Below are 18,293 nucleotides of genomic sequence, written 5' to 3' on the forward strand. Positions count from 1 at the left end.
GCATCAGCTTTGAGTAACTGGCATATTGAACTGACTTGTCACCTTCCATTTTTAATTAGGCAACATCAGAAACAAAAGTAGTATAATAGAGTATAATATGTAGAAGACGAATCTAGGTGACTCAGTGGATTGAAAGCCAGGCCTAGAGTTCAAATCTGACCTCAGACATTTCCTAGCAGTGTGACCCTGGGTCAAGTCACTTAACCCCAACTGACTAGCCCTTATTGCTCTTGATTCTAAATAGTGATTCTAAGATAGAAGATAAGGTTTTGTATGTGTTTTTTTAAGAATATACAAAACAAAATCAAGCCATTCTCCAGTTGATAAATGGGCAAGGGACATGAATAGGCAGTTTTCAGATAAAGAAATCAAAACTATTAATAAGCACATGAGAAAGTGTTCTCAATCTCTTATAATCAGAGATGCAAATCAAAACAACTCTGAGGTATCACCTCACACCTAGCAGATTGCCTAACATGACAGCAAAGGAAAGTAATGAATGCTGGAGGGGATGTGGCAAAGTAGGGACACTAATTCACTGCTGGTGGAGTTGTGAACTGATCCAGCCATTCTGGAGGGCAATTTTGAACTATGCACAAAGGGTGATAAAAGACTGCCTGCCCTATGATCCAGCCATAGCACTGCTGGACTTATACCCCAAAGAGATAAGGAAAAAGACATGTACAAGAATATTCATAGAAGCGCTCTTTGTGGTGGCCAAAAATTGGGAAATGAAGGGATGCCCTTCAACTGGGGAATGGCTGAACAAATTGTGGTATATGTTGGTGATGGAATACTATTGTGCTAAAAGGAATAATAAAGTGGAGGAATTCCATGGAGACTGGAACAACCTCCAGGAAGTGATGCAGAGCGAACATTGTACACAGAGACTGAGACACTGTGGTTCAATCGAACATAATGGACTTCTCCATTAGTGTCAATGCAATGTCCCTGAACAATCTGCAGGGATCTAGGAGAAAAAACACTATCCATAAGCAGAGGACAAACTGTGGAAGTAAAAACACTGAGGAAAACCAACTGCTAGACTACAGGGGTTGAGGGGATATGACTGAGGAGAGACTCTAAATGAACACTCTGGTGCAAACACCAACAACATGAAAATGGGTTCGAATCAAGAACACTTGTGATACCCAGTGGAATCGCACGTCGGCTATGGGATAGGTGGGGGGTTGGGGGGGGAGAAAATGATCTTTGTCTCCAATGAATAATGCTCGGAAATGACCAAATAAAATAATGTTTAAAAAAAAAAGAGCATACAAAACAAGTTATAAAAAGCAATCACTCTTAGAAAAACAGTAAAACTAAATTATAATTGCAAAGTTTCTGCAAGAGCAATATTTTTTTGTTTTACACTGTAAATGTTTTCCTTACTTAAGAATAAGATCTTCAATAGCATTCTTTGGAACAAAATTACAATCCCTTAAGTCCAATGTATATTGATTGAAAATTTTTCCATAATTGAAAAAGTGAAATATTTCTTCACCGGGATGGCAATCAGGAATAGCATCAAGAGCAATGAAGAATTTCCTTAAAAGCTCCCTATTAAGAAAAAAAAAAGAAAGCAAAAATAAATGCAATATTGAGGATTAATCAGTATTAGTATATAATAAAGAATTCAGATAAACATTTATTTCTGCATCTTCTGCTGCTTCATCTTTACCACTTTCATGGACTAGTAAAAACTAAGGGTTTGCTCAGATTGAGCAACTTTAGAGGTACCCAAGTACTTCAAAGAGTCAATTGAAGCCCAGGTTCAATAATTTGGGTTCTTATGCCAGTGACCTTGGGCAAATCACTTTATTTGTCAGGGCTCTGTTTTTTAATCTATAAAATGGAAGCCATTGTAATGGTCTTTTAAAAATTCTGATACAAAGTAAAATTCAAACAATAAAGATTCATGTTTTCAATTTTGCAAAGCACTTTTCTCCTAAACATTTGATATGAGGAGGGTAGAGCAAGAATAATGTTCATTTTAGATAAAAGTAAACAGACTCAAGGAAGGTTATTCAATCTGAGGTTCCTGGGACATCAAATCCAATCATCTTTCCACTATACACCATTGACATGGATTTGGAAGGCTAACATAAGGTTTGTAAACATGCCTCTTCTCTTTTTGCTGTTATTCCAGCTCAGTCACAGCTGTCTTTGACAACAAGTGAACCAAATCTGGAAATAAATGTACTGGGAAATGGCCCTTCATGTTGTCACCTCATCACAGTGTCTTATGTTTCTTCTAACCCAAATCAACAATGTTTACAAAGTAACCAACAGCATGAAAACAGGCAATTACATTTGTTGACTAAATAATATATAAATTTTGAAATGCAAATGAAATTAGTATATGTTTATAAAAAGTTTTATACTTATGCTCTTCTTGGAGTTCTCCACTGTCATCTGCGTCTTCTGACTCAATTAGGGATTTTATTCCCTGACCTTTCACTAAATCTTCCTTTAGTTCTTTTTCCCATTCATCTGACCTAGGAGAAGTGAAAGAATGACATAATAAATACAATTTATATTTTAAAGACCTCTCAATTTTTATGATCAGCTATAACATATAAAAAAGTGTTTGTTATAAAATACCTTCTATATGACAAATCTAATCATATCACACATCAAAGTCATGGTTCAAAATGCATTATAGTTCAATTCTCTAAAGCATGTGACATTTATAAATTGGGTGTTTTTGTCCCCAGTTACTAGTATTCTAAGAGTCTCAGGACATTATAGTCTTTCAACAGATTTCTGTACCTTCCAACAGTTCAAAATTGCCCTTACTGCCCCTAAGCAATTTATGATGAAAGGAGTAGAAAAGTCCAAGGAAATGGAGACTCCCTAGATTTGTTTACATATGATTTCTATCAAATATTCCTTTATTTTGTATTGGCCAAACAATAAAAAGTTTTCTAGAATGTTAACTGAGTTTCTCAACAGGTTCTTTTAACCAAGTTTTTTGTCTCTTTAAATAAATAACCCAGAGTTAACAAGAGAGATGAACTTTTAAGGGCAGAAACCATGTCTGTCAGCAATATGCAATGTGCACAGAAAGAGAAAAGCAATTTTTACTTGTGTTTTTGAACCTAAAGCTTTAACTGATGTGGGAAATAAAAAGTTTTTTTATAGTGTCATTTAATAATGTGATATTCTATTCTAAAATGAGTTTACAGTCTATGAATAAGATAATGCATCTTAGACATTTAAGTTGATACTATGTGAAGAGAGATAGCAAATGTTTTATGTTTTTCTTTCTTACAGCTATTGTCATTTCCCAATGATAACCTGTTTCTAATCCAACAGAACTCTTCAATGCAATACAATGTTAAGCCAAGCAAAATAAACCAACACAATGACTATGTCCAATGGTAATCGTTGCCCACTATTCTCTCTGTCAACAAGAGGGAAACATACTTCACCATCCATACCCAAAAGTTGGAATATGAGACCATTATGAAGGCAGCTAGATTGCTCCCTAAATAGGGCTTTGTAGCTGGGTGACCCTGGGCAACTTACTTAACCCCAACTGCCTTGGAACCAACACTTTCTAATACAGAAAGGAAAGGAGGGAAAGGAGGGAAGGGAGAGAGGAAGAGAGGGAGAGAGGGAGAGGAGAGGGGGGAGGAGTGAGGAGGGGGAAGGGAAAAAGGAGGGAGGAAAGGGGAAAAGGGGAGAGGAAAGAAGGGAGGGAGAGGGGGAAGAAAGAAAGACAGAAACAGAGAGAGAGAGACCATTATGCCACCATAAATGTACATGAAAAATAAATGTTTTATCTTGGATGCCATTGAAAGCCAAAGACTTGAGTCTTTTGTTCATGTGTACAAGTCAGGTTAGAGCTATGCTGGTAGAGAAAGTTTGGTTTACGGCCACACAACAGTGGGCTCAGGGAAGTCATGCTTCCATATGAATTATGGTCAACTTATCCAATAAAGCACAAAGCTAACCTTGAATGATCTTCGTTCTCCTTTGCTAGGCGCTCCAAACTGTTCTCATAAAGCTGGTAACGAAGACTTACCTACAATGCAAAGAAAATCTGAAATATACTTTGCAACATAGTTTTTAACAATAGAATTAGGTTATTTGGGAAGTTGTTATTCAGAAATTTATAAGATCATTTTCTATTCCAAGCTTTCCATGCATGCTAAAATTCACATCCTTCTTTAAAGTGACTTCTGGCACTACTGCTATCAAGTTAGAGATTTTAATATTAAGTTATTTGATAACCCATTTTTATCTTCTTCGTACAATGCCAGAAGAAACTAAGTCCATAAACTCAAGCTCTCAGTGTTTTATCTCATCTCTACTTCTTAATTATATTTTGAGTTTATTAAGCCACAAATTAAAATAGTGCTACTACCCAAAATGAGTTTACAGATAGCCTATTCAACCCAAATTTGAGAACCAACCATTTTAGAATTTAATTCAGCTCTTCTCCCAAGGTAGAAAGAAGGCTCTTCCAACTTAGTCTTTTAACTCCTAACACTTATATATCTTAACTTTCTTTCACAGTAACAAAACAAAACAAAACCTAGAAGTATAAAAGAAACTCATTTGCTGAACTAGGAAGGAATATAATAAGTCCAGGATTTTTTTTTTTAAACAATGCTCTTCTTTAATCCACTTTTCCTCTCTCAAGGCAATATTCATAAAATGGAATCACTTACTGAAATGTTTGATGATAATGCTCTAGGTTTTCCTGAAAGCACAAAAGGTTTTTCTGGAGTTGCAGGCTGACTGGAATTCAAAGACATGATTTCTTGCAGTGGCTTTAATGCTACCTCTTCCTCATCACTTTCCAGGTTGCAATCAAAATTTTCCTCATCACTATCAAAAAAGACTTTTGGTTTTTTTCTTGATATTCCACTAGTGGAACTGGAGTTTCCTAACTTTTTACATGAAAGTCTTGAAATGCTTGGGCTAGGCAAATCAACATCTCCAAGTACAGCTGGAGGAGCCTTAGTAATACTCTTTTGAAAAGGCAAAGATTTCTTAGATATTTTAACTGAAGATGTATTGGCAACATCCTTGAAATTCTTCTTTTTTTGTTTCTTGATCCTGGTTGACACAAGAGAACACTCAATAGGTGCTTTAGGTAAAGTGACCTCTCTCTTTCTTGTAGAAGAAATAATGCAAGTTTTAGCATTTGAGAACCCAGAAGATCCAGCACCTAAAATACATAAAGGAGAAAATGTTTCATTTTATTTGATGCCAAACTGTAAAAAGCGGTATTATTCTGAGGGCTGATATTTCTGAGATAAAGGTAAGTGTTATGCATAAAAATATAACCAGAAGTCTCACAAATGACAACTAGTTTTCTCTGGAATTTACAACATGAATCTGAACATTATTTCCTCTTAAGCAGCTTTCCCAAATCCACAGAGCCATTGAGAGTAAGAGTCAGCACCTGAGCTCAAGCCTTGTGGGGCCAGCTCTACATGCATCATTCTTTTAAGAGTGCCTCTCTGTAAATGAGAGAATTGCTTTATGTTGATCTCTGAATCCAGGATTCAAGCTTGAAAGGGATAATCTAAAGTCAACATTCTTATTTGGCTTTGTATTTTCAGTGCTTAGCATACTATTTCCTTTAACACTGTTGACTTAAGACTTTCTAATATGTATCTTTTATATATGTGTGTGTGTGTATGTATGTGTGTGTATATATATATATATTTTTTTTCTTTTTTGGAAACAGGAAACACACTCCCAAGAAGTATCTACAGCCATATTTTAACCCAGGATCTCCTGATTCCAGGCTTTGGCACTCTATCCACTGAGTCATCTAACTGATCCTAATAATTTAGTTTTCAATGTATTAAGTGCCATGTTGTTGCTGTTCAGTTGTTTCAGTCATAGCTGACTCTATAACCATCATATGGGGTTTTCTGGAAAAGACACCAGAAAGGTTTGTCATTTCCTTCTCTAGCTCATTTTACAGATGAGGAAACTGAGACCAATAGGGTTATGTGACTTGCCCAGGGACACACTGAGAGCAAATTTGAACTCTGGCTTCCTGACTCCAGGTCTGGCACCCTATCCACTTTGCCATCTAGTCACCCTAAACACCTTGTTAGAAAGCCACAGGTAACTGTTATAGGACAAGAAGACTGGAAGACAAAAATATAAGGAGACTTAGGGCACCAAGTGCTTATCTAGGCTTTAGTTAAGGAAATAAGAAACCACTAATTTCACTTTTAGATAGTTCTCAATGTTAGGTAGTTCCTTTTTAACATCAACCTCTCTCATTCTGAATCCTATTAGCAATTTTTAGCTAGTATTTCCTACTATTGACATACTAAGCAAACCCCTTACCCCTCTGTCCCATCCTACCCCTGGGCCAATCTTTTTCATATGTTAACTTCATTTTGTACTTGATCAATTAATTTTTTAAAATTATGATTTATCTTTCTTAGCTTTATGTCATTTGCAGATTTGAAAAGCATATCACCTATATCTTTATATTCAACCGGAGTACTTGTATTTAAGTCAAGTCTCCTTGCTCAGAAATACTCAAAAGTGATAAAGGGATAAGATAGGGACAGATGGACTAAGGCAAAGCTCACCAAAAATCTTTATCAGGACAACATGATAAAACATAAAACAAACAAACAACCCCCCCCACCCCTTCTTGATTTCAAGTCAGATCTCCAAAAGCTACTATGTATTACATAAGTGACCTTGGGCAAGTCACTATCTGAATGGGATTTAGTTTTCTCATCTATAAAAAGAAGGGATAGGCTTGGATCTCTAAGTTCTCCTCTAAGTTCTGAATCCTATGAGCACATACTATATATACTAGGATCAAAATGTTAAATAAAATAATTACAGCTAACATTTGTTAACACCTTTAAGAATTATAAAGCACATTATATTATCTCACTTGATCCTCACAATAACCTTGTAAATGCTAATATCACCATTTTATAGGCAAAAACCCTCCAAAGCTCACAGAGTGTAATGACTTGATTAAGGTTACAATAGCATACAAGGGCCTAAGGAAAAGATCTGCTGATTTCAAATTCAGCACTATTAAGCACTACATCATACTGCCTTCAAGAGCTTGGAGTGGGGGGACGGAAGGAAGAGGGAAAGGATTATGAGAATAAGACAGGTATTTCATACACAATAAATTCAAGATTTAACCTTTACTGTCAGATCATTTTACGTCTCTTACTAATCTAAGAGCCTCAATTCATATTTAGGAAAGAAATCATATTCTCAAATAAGATCATTTTGTTATTTAAAATATAGTTAATTTAGATGCAAACTTTTATTTGCAATTTCACATACTATTTAATAATTTGGTTCTACCTGAAGCAGCTTCCAGTGAATCAGAACGGAATCTTTTTCTTGAGCAAAGTCCATTTTCCTAGTAATAAAATGAGAATCATTTTATGAGGTGTAAGTGCGCATTTTTAAAAACAAAGAAATGAAATATCTTATCTCTCTTCCACTAAAAAATAAAGGTTAAGAAAAACTTTTATATTGAGGCTAGATTTAAACTTGTTAGCATCTTTGGACTATAGTTTAACAGTTTTAGCTTTTGTTACCACAAGAACTAAGGACAGGTGGCTTCAGAAAATACTGTAACTTTCCTACATTCAATTCAAATTTTGCTAAATAATAGAGAGGATGGGAATGGAATAAGGATTTATATAGCACATACTAGTTCCAGGCATGGTGCTACTTTTTACAAATTGTGAAGAGCCACAATTGTGTGTACAAAGAAGTTCTCTAATCCAATAAATAACATTTATTTAGCATTGTTTTCCTCAAAAAACAACTCTCTGAAGTAGGTAGAATGGCTCTGATCCTCCTGTAACCTTACAAAAATTGCTGATAGCATCTCAATCACATGATTCAATACCCAGATGTAATTGGGCTAGGTAAATTAGAATGAAGAAAGAATGCATCACTTTTCTAAGCCCAGATTGGGGCTGCCATGGGGACACAGACACCGCCTGTTTCTATGTATGAATTTGAAAAATGGCTTCTTAGAATTCTTCCAGAGGACAGATATAAGAAAGATAGGAACTAAGCACCTTATTCAAATTCAGTATTAGATGCTCTCTTATAAGGAGACAATAGTGTGACATCTATTATTGTATTTTAAAAGTTCTAGAACTTTACGAATATAGGTACTTGGCCTTTATTGCACACACCTGCTTTAAAAGTTTAATTTTTTTTTTTTTGGAATAATAGTCTGCATATCCTGTTCCTTTCTGAATTTCTATTTATATTGTAGAATTTTGAGGGAAGGCTGCTTTCTCCTGAGAAAGCCCTTTTTGGAATAATGACTATGCTTAACTAGTTCCTGTCTCTGTTCTTTAGTTCTCTTTCTTTGCAATTGGATTTTAAAAACAATTTAAACTTAAAACTTAACTGGATCCTTTTGCTTTTTCACACAATGGCACCTGGACATGTCATTTTCACTGCCAATTTTGCTGGAACTGTTTTTCAAAATTTCAGGGTTTAGTGATGAAACCAAGATTTTGGCATCCGCAATTTTCTTCCTTTTATCTGTGCGCTTAGCCTTCTCCTTAATGTTTTCATGATTATGTGATGACATTTTAATTGGAGATTTTTCTTGCTTCCTTGGGTCCTTCATTTCATTCCTTGACAAGCAATGATGTGAAGTAGACATAAAAGATTTGCCAGTCCCTGGAGACTGATTTCTCTCAAGGGTATCTCTTCGGCTTTCCTCCTCTTTAAATTCTCCCATCAAAGTCTTTGAAATGGGACTCTTATTCCGTGGTGTGACTGGCATCTTTTTACACATATTTTTTGGTGAGGATGTTTTTCTTTCAAATTGTCCTATACTATTGTCCAATAATATATCTCTTCTGTATTTAAGATTTGTCCTTTGTGCAGAGTTCAACACAAGTCTATCTGTTCAAATAAAAACAAAAACTTACTGTTTTGAGTTTATGAAGAACAGTGTATTTTTTACTCCATAAAAAGTTTTCAGAGTATCCTACATAATTTTAAAGCCCTTACTGCTTAACGAGAGAGAGAGAGAGAGAGAGAGAGAGAGAGAGAGAGAGAGAGAGAGAGAGAGAGTGAGTTATGTAAAAGCACACAAACCTTGCTTTGGAATTGGTTTGAAGAAATCTGTAATTGATTGATTCCTGCAAAATAAGTACAAATTACATAATATTATCATAAATGAAAATTATGTAAAATCTCAACACTCTAGAACTAAGGGAAGAGAATCTGATATTAGCTGGCTATTTACATATCCTAGAAAATGGTCCACAACAATATTTTATTGATATAAGAAATAAAAATGTTAAAATGAATCTTTAGTTAGTAGGATTAAAAAACCATAGTGCATCAGAACCAAAAGTAACCTTTAGATTGTCAAGTCCAAACTTCTTATTTCAATGATAAAAAAAAAGACAACCAAAGAAGCAGTAAAAAACTATCTGACACTAAAACCAATGCACTTTCCATGACATCATACCTCCTCTAAAACAAATAATATTGCTGCTTTTAGTACTTTTTAAACTATAGACGGGATCTGTGATTTTATTGGTGTTATGACTCTCAGATAAATTAATTCCCTCTACTAATATAGTTTGGCATGTTCTCTGCAGTTTACAGACTTAAGAGTTGCCCAGAAAAGAGAGTTTGCTAGTACTAGGGGGTGGGGATGGATAGAGAACTATAACAAATGTGAACCCACCGCTTTTTACTCACTGCATCTTTCTGTCGCTTTCAGTAGTAAAACACTTTAAGCGCAAAAATATTAATGCCTGAAATGCTGTTTGACTTTTTAAAAAATAAAAGTCTGCATTAGTGTTTATTACCCTTAGTATTAGTTGCAAAAGCTGCTTCAGAAGGACTGGAGGGCTAATAATTATAAGAAATGAAAAGCACTGAAAAGGAGTAAAATAATAAATAGCAATATGCAGTGCTAGGTAATTAAAGTCGAAGTCTGTTTTTAGAAGAGGGGGAAAAAACCAACATATCCAAATCTCTTTTTTGGCACACTGTAGTAAAGCAAATAATTCCATTTAAATTAAATTCATAAATAACTAAGCATAAATTGGGATGGTGTATCAGTTGCTAACTAAGAACCAAATATCATTGCTATTTTCTTCCATCTAAGAATATTTTAAGAAATTTAAGAGTTGCCAAGGTATAAAGTTCAAGAAATGAGAAAAATACCCCCCAAAAGTTAAAATAATTTTGACTATAAAGTGTGAAAATAGTGAAATACAAAGCTAGTGAAATACAAAGCCAATCTGATTAAGTTTTAAGGACTACAGACACTATAGTGGGAACAACATGAGGTAGAGGCTCACTGGTTGGTTCTCTGGTACTGAACTCAGAATTTCACTTATGAATTCTTAATTTTATTTTCTGGCTCTTTCTTAGAGAGAGCATCTCCCATTTGTAACTTTCCAGCTTACTCTACCGTTCCACCAGAATGATCTAGATTCTTGGTGATGTTTTTTAGACCCAACATCAGCAGTACAGAGGTTTGTGTCTTTTCTAGATTCCTCTGCCACATTTTGTAATTATGGCAGTAATAGATTTAAAAAAATCTCTCCCTGTCTCTGTCTCTCTCTATATATATCTCAGCCAAGGTTGAAAGATTTGTTAAACCTGAAAAACTTGTGACAAGTATATCCATTAGCTTCTAAGTTTGTTTGTTTTTTTTTTTATGTCATATAGCAGCCATGTGAATCCTAATGATAGTGGGTTTGTTTGCTATTGTCATTAAGTGGGCTATTATAAGTTTGGGAATTTTGATACTTCCTGAATGTGCATTACCTATTGTACTATTCTTTATAAAAAACTGTTACTTTGTGAAAATCATTTGCACTCACACCAGGGATCATGGCCAAGTTAAAAAAGGAAATGGATCTCATTTTTTTGGTGAGGAACCTTTGTATTCTACCTTTCCTTGGATGACACAGTGTGTCACTGATTGTAATCTATATATTTTTAATTTTTAAAACTTTTTTTATTATTGTCTTTGCTTGCACACACAATATAGTATTTCAGTCTTATTTTTTCTCTTCTTTTGTATTTGAAGCATGTCAACATTATTGAAAAGATTTTCTTCAATTTTTTTGATCTTGTGGTAATATAAGTTTAAAATACATTTGCCCTAATGTCAATGCATACCCAAAAAGCTTTAGACTATAAAAATGATGCTATTGATTGTTTAAAAAGACTTATGGGACTTTGTTTAATGATTCTGTCTAATTCCAGAAGGGAATACTAAAAGAGCCATTGCACAGTGCCAAAGAAGCACAAAGCTACTTGCACACTGCCAATCAAGCACAAGGTCAAAGAGACCAAACCAATCCTATGTAATAATTAAAATTAATATTTATCTACCCAGTTACTAATTTTTATAAAATTTATTTAAAAAGGGTAAAATCTCATTCTTATAAGTTCAGACCATGTTTTTCTTAGCCTCCATTAACTTCTCTCTTCCCTCTTACCTCCCTGCTCTCTTCCCAGCATTCATTCAAAAGCCCCAGTCAGTCCCTGCTCTCTCTCTTTTATTGATGTTCACAGACACTACATTTGCATTTGAGAAATCTTGATGGACAGGTCGACCCCTCCAGGAGGGTGAGGGAATGAACTTCCCTGACACACCTACATGGATTGATGACATTCTGCACAAAGAGCGCAAGGACTTGATCATGTATGAGACGCCAGGTTGTGCTGTTGAATATGTGTTAAATGCAGGATTTCCTTGTACCACACACTCTATATCAAGTACATAACATTGATTATTCTGGCTCCATCCTGGCTCCCATTTGCTGCTAAAATCTAGTCCCTTTTCTGTCTTTCATAGTGTGGCTACTGATTGGGTAAGTGCATAATTACATAAATCACTTTAATTGGGCCCTGATTCAAGGACCTGTTATAGGCTTATTTTTCCTTTACTTAGATTTTTTAGAAATAAGACCTTGACATTTTATATTTCATCTAGAAGTTATTTTTTCTCTTTAATTTGATTTTTTGATGTTTTTTATTTCTCTTGATAATTGATTCATATACCTCATAACTTAGCCATGCATCCCTAAGTGATCCCTGTGTTTTTCAACATCCTCCTCAGAGGGGAAATGTAATTATCCTATAATACAAAGTTTAAATTATTTTGAGAGAAATTTCAGGATAAGAAACATGCTACCTCTCTGAATCCAGAAAGTGAACTATTTGGAGAAGGTGCCACGAAGATGCCTGCAGAGACCATATGCTGCACCAGAAGATGCTGAGTGAACTTTAGGATGTGGTGATTTGAACTGTGTGGGGTTGAATGCATTTGTTTTGTATGTATATTCTTATGCTAAAGGAGTTGCCCCCTATTTGGCTTTTTGTCAGCTCACCTAGCAATCATTGGTTTTGTTCTCTTTACCTTTTATCCCCAAATTATTGTAATTTAAAAGTTGGTTATGTTTACAAGATCCATTGGAGAGAACAATCTTCCACATGGATCTGGGGGGGTGTATAATTAGAAATTGGTTACCCTAAAAACTACATTTCCCGGGAGCCCACTGACTTTCTGTCCTTCTGTACTTCCTGTAGACAGGGGATATTATTGAATGGGGTTGCTGGTCTCAGACTCTTTGCTTCCTGTTCTCGACTAGTGGTAAATGGGGATTTTGAACAGGTTTTTAATTTTGTTACCTTTTTATTCCTTTACTTCTAATGATTATTAATAAATCTCCTAAAATATAATATTTTTATTATTGAGATTAATTTTAATTTTTACATTACAACATGGAAGGGAGAAAAGGAAGCAGGGTGATAGATAATGTGATGTGTTGGAATAAAATCAAAGGCTAATAAGGAGGAAGTGACCTCTGTGGTCTCAAAAAGAATGGAACCTACATGTGAGTGGATGAAGAGAGAGGGAGGAAAAACTGAAAAGTGTGTGTGTGGGAAGGAGGTCTTACTTTGAAGGTAAAAGAGGATTCCACTAATGAATGCTCCTATGGATAAAGGGAGATGAGGACCTTACACTGCTCGAGAGCCAGGAGATTTAGTGCTTAAAAAGACTACTTGTCTTGGAAGGAGGGAGGAGTTGAGACCCCTAGGAGCAACTAACACCTGGAGGAGTAGGAAGTTGGACAAAAGCAGGAGGTTACCAGGCAAATATGTGGGGGAGGGGGAGAGAGAAGATAAAAATCAATGGAGGGAGAGGGCCCCACAATACGCAGGGGCCTATCCAAAACCTTCAATAATTGGCATTGCCCAGAGAGGCACAATGGAAAAGGGGAATCCATGGTGTAAGCCCTCCAATTTGGAAGCAGAAAACAGCAATACTCTGGAACCTTTGATTGTAAGAAAAATACAGGGAAAAGTGACCACATGATTATAGGGGCTATGAGTCAGAGAATGAAGGTCACAAGAGTGAAAAGAAGAGAGAAATCCTTGAAAAATGAAAAAAAAATAATAGAACTAGAAGAAGGTAAAGAGAGAAAACAAATCTATTTGAGAAGAAAAAAAGGGGAAGAAATATATAACTAGTAAAAGCAGGAGAGAGAGAAAATAAATAAAACCTTAAAGGGAAAAAGGTAAGAAGCAAAAAGAGGCCATCAAGGTAAAAGGAATACAGCCAGTAAGAATAGGGCTACATTAAAAGGGGAGGGGGAGGAATCATAACTTTAAAAAATTAACAACACAATTTTAGAGGCAGGCTGAGGAAAATATAAATCTAACTCATAACTTTATATGCGACTGGATTAAACTATCCAATAAAACAAAAAAGAGTGACAGATTGGAAAAGAAAACAAAATCCTACAATACATTGCTTACAAGGAACATTTAAAAAACAAAGACATTACAAAGAAAAACTATGAGGATGGAAAAATTTTACTATGCTCTAAGTCAATACAAAAAAGCAGAAGTTGTTATGATATCAGACAAAACTAAAGCAAACATTTAAAAAATAAAGAATAAACTATATTGTGCTGTAAAGGCCAATAAACAACAAACTACTATCAGTAATATGTGCACCAAATGCCTTAGCAACCAAATTAATAAAGGAAACATCTGAATTTCAAGAAGGCATAGACAATAACAAAACAGGGTCAGGAGACTTCAATGTTCCTCCACAGGTTTCAGTAAGTCTAATAGGAAAGATAAACAAAAGGATAAATGGAGAAATGAACCAAATTCTGTAAAAATTAAGACTTATGATATATTCTAAATGGAATGGCAAAAGAATATACTTATTTTTCTGCACCTGTTTTACAAAAAGACGCTTTTTGTAAATGGAATTTTTATAAAAAATGATCTTGTACTGGTGCACCGAGGTACTGGAAACAGATATAAAAAGGCCAAAGTAGTTAATACAGACCTTGCTGAACAGAATATAACAAGAATAGAAATTGTTTCAAGAACCACAAACAAAAGATACAAACCCAAATAGAGACTTAACACTTAAATCATGAGTGGGTCAAAGAAAAAAACCACATAAATAATCATAAAGTAAAAGAAAAATCATAACGAAGAAACAACATACCAAAATTTCTGAGAAGCAGTTAAAATACTCCTCAGGATCAAAATCGTATCCTTACAATCATACATTAACAAGATAGAAAAAAGGAAAGATTAATGAATTGAATAGGTATTCAAAAAAATTAGAAAAATAAACCTAAAATAAGCACAAAAGAGAAGATATTAAAAATTAGATGGGATATAAATAAATTGGAAACAACCCCACCTCCCAGAGAAAAGACATTTAAAACTAAAAGCTGGTTCTTTGTAAAAACTAATAAAACTGATAAACCCTTAGGCTAATCTGATTAAAAAGAAAGCAGCAAATCAAATCAAAATAGCAAATGAGCAAGATGAAATCACAGATAAGTCAAAATAAAATGATCAAAACATACTATATGCACTTACATGCTAATAAAACTGAGAACATAAAAGAAATAGGATATCTTCAAAAATATAAAATGCCCAAACTATTAGAAAGGGCAGACTGAAATCTTAAATAATCTCAGAAAAAGACATAGATCTGGGTGTAAAGGAACTTGCCAAAGGGGGAAAAAAAACAACTCCTAGTATGACTGGATTTACAGGAGAATTTTATCAAACTTTTAAAAGATAATTAGCACCCATACTTCATAATTATTCTCAAAAACTGAGAAAGAGCACTACCAGACTCCTTTTATGAAACAAATATAGTTCTAGTACTCAAACTGGGGAAAAATAAAAAATCTAAAGAAAACTATATAGACTAATATCATTAACAAACTTTGATTCAAAAAAATGTAAACAAAATCCCATCAAACAAGACTATAACAATTCATCCTATCAAACAGACTACAGCAATTTATCCAAGAAATCATTTCTTATGATAAAGTGGTATTTGTACCAGGGATGTAAACCAGGGGTTCAACTCTAGGAAAACAAATGATGTAATTAATCATATTAAAACCCAAAATATTCAAAGACCACATGTTCATAAATAGTAGGAGAAAAAAACATTATTTTTATGCTAAAAATCCTACAAAATTTAGGCATACAAGAACCTTTTTAAAATATCATAAAACCCAAAGCAAGTCATTATATGCAATGGGGATACAGTAGAACTTTTCTCAATAAATTCAAGAGTGAAGCAAAAATGTCTATTCTTCCTACTACTATTTGATAGTGTTGTAAATACTAGGAATAGCAATAAGACAAGAGAAAGGAATTAAAAGGAATAAAGAGATCAAGAAAAGATAAAGCTGTCTCTGCTAAAGATATGATGGTTTTACTTAGGTAACGGTAGGAAATCAGAAAAAATACTCCCCAAACTCTTAATTAGGTTTTGAGCTTTAATAGTCATAGCAATGTACACTATCCTAGTAATAAATCCAAATTACCTCAAAAGAGAATAATTAGGGAAGTGTGACCTAAATAGCCATCTGCCTGAAAGTTATTACACACAAAAATTTTCAAGAAATTATTTAAATATATTATGCCATAAACATGAAGGAATTTCTTTTTATAGCTGAACTACTTATTTTACTCTTTTAAAAAGTATTATTAAAGTCTTTATTAATGCTAGTAATTTCTAAATATACCCATTCACTTACCCCACATCCTATGTCCATATAAACAAGTGATAAATCATGTTTTTCTTCTGCATTTCTACTCACAGTTTTCTCTGGATGTGGATAGCTTTCTTTCTCATTAAGTCCCTCCAGATTGTCCTAGATAATTGCATTGCTATTTACTTTTCCTTTGTAAAAATGGCCAACAAAACCAACTACAAAATGCATTCTGCCCCTCACATCTCTTACGAAACAAGAAGTGAGATAGGATCAACAATGGTTACTGGAAATATTATTTTCTTTACCTTATAGTAGTCATTGCATTGATTACTCTCCCAGCATAGCTTATTTTGCTTTGTATCAATCATACACATACTATCAATTTTGCATCAATCATACACATACTATATTTCTCTAGATTTGTCCTATTTATTCTTTCTCATGATTTATATATCCTTGATTTGTTTAGCCATTCTACACTAACATTTTTTATACTATTATAAAAGGGATTGCTACAAATACAAAGACATGTAGGTGAGATAAGTTTTCTCCCAAAATACCAAATAATATTCCAGAATGATAGACTAATTTACAACAGCAGCCATCAGTCTTCACACACTCTAACACTACCATTTATCACTTGGGGAGGGGGAAGAAGACCAGGACTTTAGTGTTATTTTAATTTGTATTTCTAATTAGCTCTACATATTAGGAAGATAATGGGGGGGGAGGAGTCAGTTCTCAACTTTTTTCCCCCCAATCATACACACACAAAAAAAACGAAACAGCTAGTAAGCACCAGTAGAAAGCACCTATTGGACACAAAATACTAATGTGGAATATAATTTTGGAGAAAACATATTCATTCCCCAATTTGAAAACAGCACAAAATTAATTTTTTTAAAGGAATTAAAAAAAAAACTCGCAAGGAAATCCTGGGGGGCGAATTGGTGGAGAGCAGGGGGAGGACCAATTATTTACAGCCAGTAGAAGGAAAACCCAACACACCATTGCATTTAGAACATAAAAATGTAAATAAGTAACAAAACAGAAAGCAACAAGTCTAGGTAGAAGCAAATCAAAGCGCTTTATAATTTTACATAAGCAGAGAAAAAGTGTAAAAAATTAAGTCTCTAGGCTAGGAAGCGATGACGATAACCTGATCCAGCAGGAGTCAGAAGTCTCTTATTGATCCAATATAACAGCACAAATATGAAACGTCGTTTCCCAGAAGCCTATTGTAATGTGCGGCGCAACACTCACGCACGTCCACCTCACAAGCCCATCCCAGCTCCCCGGCCTAGACTTTCAGTTCTAAATCTTAAGATGCTCCCGCACCTCTGGGTAATGCAAGGAGGATGTCCGAAGGGATCCGCCGCAAAACCGGAAAACTAACTTTCCCCGGCCGCAGCCAATACCCCTAGGCCCGGCCTCTGCCCGCCGCCCCCTCTGCACCGTACCGGTCTCCGCGGCTCTCCTCAAGTCTCCCCGAAACAGGGCTGGCCGCATCAGGGGTCGGGGGGCAGCGCGACAGCAGGAAAGGGGGCGAGTCGAGACAGCGCTTAGCAGACACGCCAGACAGCTTCATGTCCCCGTTGCGAGGCTGGGAGGCCCGGGTTGGGGGACACAGTCCGGCTGGGGGAACTCCCGGCGGCAGTTGGCGCGTTTGTAGGGGACTCCACTACCCCTCCCACTCCCCTACGGTTACCTCTTCAAGAATGGCGCGAGGACTGGCGAAAGGAACCGAGCCACAACAAGGGGGCGGGCTTTGACGCCTAGACTGGCGCGTTGATTGGTTTGATAAGAACGCATGCGCAGACTCCCCCTTTTTTGTTAAGGTGGGCCCTGGACTAAGAATCTAAAACCGAAAATTAAACTTTGGGTACAAGGGAGCGAGGTGTGGGGCTTAACCTCCTCCCAACATATTTCACTCTTATTGTTCTTAGTGGTTGTGGAAAGTACAGGATCAGGACTACTAGGTGACTCAGTGGATTGAGAGCCAGGCCTAGAAACGGGAGTTCTGGGTTCAAATGTGACCTCAGACACTTCTTAGCTATATGTCCCTGGGCAAGTCACTTAACCCCCCATTGCCCAACCTTTAGCACTCTTCTGCCTTGGAACTGGTTTACAATATTGATTCTGAGACAGAACGTAAGGGTTTAAAAAAAATAAAACACAGAAAAAGAGAATACAGTGGCCTTAACCAGAGCTGTTAGTGGTTCTGTGCTGGCCCAGTCAGCCTGGGGCAAACCTCAGGTTAATGGT

General features: G+C 35.5%; 1 protein-coding gene across 4 annotated transcripts in view; it reads right to left on the reverse strand.

The window, feature by feature from the left end:
• The window catches only part of SLF2 (SMC5-SMC6 complex localization factor 2), a 58,625-nt gene extending 40,827 nt beyond the window's left edge, over positions 1-17,798 (reverse strand). Inside the window, exons 1-8 of one of the 4 annotated variants that reach the window (XM_007479164.3) lie at positions 17,489-17,798; positions 9,097-9,140; positions 8,396-8,901; positions 7,324-7,381; positions 4,680-5,182; positions 3,960-4,030; positions 2,385-2,498; positions 1,393-1,560 (exon numbers count right to left, since the gene is read on the reverse strand). In XM_007479164.3, the coding sequence (XP_007479226.1) occupies positions 1,393-1,560; positions 2,385-2,498; positions 3,960-4,030; positions 4,680-5,182; positions 7,324-7,381; positions 8,396-8,901; positions 9,097-9,140; positions 17,489-17,616 (1,592 nt within the window). In that variant the 5' untranslated portion in view covers positions 17,617-17,798. The remainder of the gene's footprint in view (positions 1-1,392; positions 1,561-2,384; positions 2,499-3,959; positions 4,031-4,679; positions 5,183-7,323; positions 7,382-8,395; positions 8,902-9,096; positions 9,141-17,488) is intronic. The other 3 variants (XM_016428163.2, XM_056805323.1, XM_007479166.3) reach the window with 3 other exon arrangements.
• Between the last annotated feature and the right edge of the window lie 495 nt (positions 17,799-18,293).

The sequence above is a fragment of the Monodelphis domestica genome, chromosome 1 (assembly GCF_027887165.1).
Source record: "Monodelphis domestica isolate mMonDom1 chromosome 1, mMonDom1.pri, whole genome shotgun sequence".
NCBI lineage: Eukaryota > Metazoa > Chordata > Mammalia > Didelphimorphia > Didelphidae > Monodelphis > Monodelphis domestica.